Below are 3,126 nucleotides of genomic sequence, written 5' to 3' on the forward strand. Positions count from 1 at the left end.
AATAAAAAAAATATTCAGACAAATACATAACAAAAATACCAGGACTTACAAGTATATATAACATACAGAAAATTGCACTACTAGGTACTGCACACATCCTACGCAAAACACTTTGAATACAGTAACCATAAGAGCATCACAGTAAACCACAGCACATACCCAAGGCACACAGAGCTGCGCTCGGTAGTGAAGTGAAAGCACGTTATAAAAATAAAACTACTGAACAATAATAATAATAATAATAATAATAATAATAATAATAATCCTTCCTACTATAGGCACAAATCCTGAAATTTGGGGTAGGAAACTAATCGATTACATCGACCCTAGTGTTCCACTGGTGCTTAATTTATCGTCCTCGACAGGATGAAAGGCAAAAACAACCTTGGCGGAATTTGAACTCAGAAAGTAGCGGCAGACGAATTACTGCTAAGTATTTCTCCCGGCGTCCTAACGATACTGCCAGCTCGCCGCCTTAATAATAATAATAATGATTTCATTTATATGCCACCATGCGAAGGATGAGGGGACAATGCAAAAACAGACATAAAGTGTGGTGGGGTTTACATATAATGGAAGGATAAAATAAAAAGTATACACGGTATACATTAGTATACATAGTATTTGACACATAGTCTATGACACTAGAAAAAGAGGTAAAAAAAGGATCGTTACGGGGGATCTCATGAAATAAGACTTGCATATAGTTCTACCGATTACATTGGGGCTATTTTTCAAAATGCCTCAGCTCCGGCGCGCAAAATTCCGGAAACAATTCTGCAGAGAATAATTCACTGCAGTATATTTTAATCGGTAGAACTATATACAAGTCTTATTTCATGAAGACAATTCGTGTATAGTTCTGCAAATTATATTGATTCTAGAACGACTGTGCTGATGAGAACACGGATGTTGTTACGTAAGTAAAACGTTAATGTCGAAAGCGGTACACAATTAATTCTTTATTCTATGTTTCTCATTTTGTCCTACCCGCTTATGTTCTAGTGTTTGCTGATTTTTTTTTTCTGGAGAACATGATTTTTCTTTTGTGGTTGGGTCGTTGATGATTTCTTTCTAGCATATCGGATGTCCACTTAGTGGTCATCCCTTCTTATACACAAGTAATACAATTTTTCTGAATTTTCAGATTTTTTTTTATATGCTAGGCCACTTGGTTTTAAATTGAATTAATATTCAATTTATCACCCTATTTTCTGAATTTTCAGATTTTTTTTTATATGCTAGGCCACTTGGTTTTAAATTGAATTAATATTCAATTTATCACCCTATTCATAATTTAAATAGTTATATTCTCCAGTCGGCAACAATAATATTGGTTGCCGAACGAGGCTAGCAGAACCGTTAGCACGCCAGGCAAAATACTTAGCAGCATTTCGTCCGTCATTCCGTCGTGAGGTCAACTCTGCTTTTCATCCTTTCAGAATCAAGATAAACACCAGTTGAGCACTGGGGTCGATGTAATTAATTTACCCGCTTCCGCTTCAGAACATAAAACCTTATGATATATAAAAAAAAAAAACGTTTATTAATGGCTTCTCCAAAATATCAGCCATTCATAAATTTTTGTATCATTTCCAAGTTATTTATTTATTTACATTGCTTTAATCTTGTCGGCGGTTGTTCTTGATGTTGCTGTCGTTAACAATGTTGTTTAACCTCATGTTAGATCTAATCCAGTAGATTCATAACCCAAGGCCTTTCGGTCCTCGGCATGTCGCCTTTTCTATTTATACCACACGCTTATATTATCTCTAATGCTTTCTTGTATATTGAATGCCGTATTCTCATTGAATCTATTCAAGATATACAAAATAGATTTAATGAAAGGCATACATTTTGTTTAAGCTTGTCTCTAAGTTTAGTGTTTGTTTGTCGTCTGGTTTTACACACACACACACACATATAATATACGCGTGTTTATTTTTTTGTATTGGAACTCAGCAAAACAAAACCTCCGCCGCCGCCGTCGCTGCCCCCCCCCCGCCACTCTTTCTTTTTCGTGATTGAAAATAGCATCAAAATTCTTGAAGACCAGAAACGTTTAGAAAACAGCTGTTTCGAGTCGATATTTCCGCGCCAATCGATCTTCACGATTCTGTCTATATCTTAGTGTCGCTGTCTGTCTGTCTCTCTCTATCTCTCACTGTATCTTCCCCCACCTCCTCTCTCTCTCTCAATCTATTTATTTCGCCTGTTCTCTTTCTCTGTCTCTCAATATCTCTCTCTCTCTCTCTCTCTTTCCCTCTCTCTACTCAATCTGTCTATTTATTTATCTATCTATATGTGTGTGAGTGTGTATAAACATATATATTTGTATATGTATGCGTGTGTGTGTGTGTGTGTGTGTGTGTGTGTATGTGTGTGTGTGTGTGTGTGTGTGTGTGTATACCTTGCCTCCACCCTTTCCCTCATTCCTGCCCTCCCTCTCACTCACTATCTCTCTCTCTCTCACTTTCTCTCATTATCGTCCTCTCTCTCATGTCCTCACAGCCCTTACTTCTTCTGCGCAAGCCGTGCCTTATATAAGCGCTTCAACTCGGCCCATACAATGCTCTGCTATCACTCAACCTAACAATATGCTCCGTCTTATCTGCTTGTCAATCCTTGCTTTTGTGGCTTTCGCAGGTAATATAATTATAACTTTTATTATCTTACATTCTTTTTATTTGTTTCACTCATTAGACTGTGGCCATTCTGGAGCCCCCCAGAACTTACGTTTCGTTTTAAGTCTGGTATTTATTCTATTGGCTCCTTTTGCCGAACGACTAAGTTACAGGGATGTAACAAGCCAACACCGATTGTCAAGCGGTGGGTAGGAAAGTACGCAACGATACGCGCGCACGCACACACACACACGTATATGTATATTCTTTTATTCTTTTACTTGTTTCAGTCATTAGACTGAGGCCATACTGGAGCACCGCCTTAAAGGGTTTTAGTCGAAGAAATCGACCTCAGGACTTCTTCTTTGTAAGCCTAGTATCGGGCTCTTTTGCCGAACCGCTATACATAAGTTGACTCTTATACACATGTTTTGAAATACATCTTGGAGAAAAAAATTCACCGTGGAGAAACTTTTAGAACACCTTATATATATATATATAT

The 3,126-nt window shown here is 37.5% G+C and overlaps 1 protein-coding gene across 1 annotated transcript in view; it reads left to right on the plus strand.

Moving 5' to 3' along the window:
• The first annotated feature begins 2,536 nt into the window (after nucleotides 1-2,536).
• The window catches only part of LOC106879673 (chymotrypsin A), a 14,240-nt gene continuing 13,650 nt past the window's right edge, over nucleotides 2,537-3,126 (plus strand). Inside the window, exon 1 of the mRNA XM_014929346.2 lies at nucleotides 2,537-2,646. Coding sequence (XP_014784832.1) covers nucleotides 2,598-2,646 — 49 coding nt within the window. The 5' untranslated portion in view covers nucleotides 2,537-2,597. The remainder of the gene's footprint in view (nucleotides 2,647-3,126) is intronic.

The sequence above is a fragment of the Octopus bimaculoides genome, chromosome 27 (genome assembly GCF_001194135.2).
Source record: "Octopus bimaculoides isolate UCB-OBI-ISO-001 chromosome 27, ASM119413v2, whole genome shotgun sequence".
Lineage (NCBI taxonomy): Eukaryota > Metazoa > Mollusca > Cephalopoda > Octopoda > Octopodidae > Octopus > Octopus bimaculoides.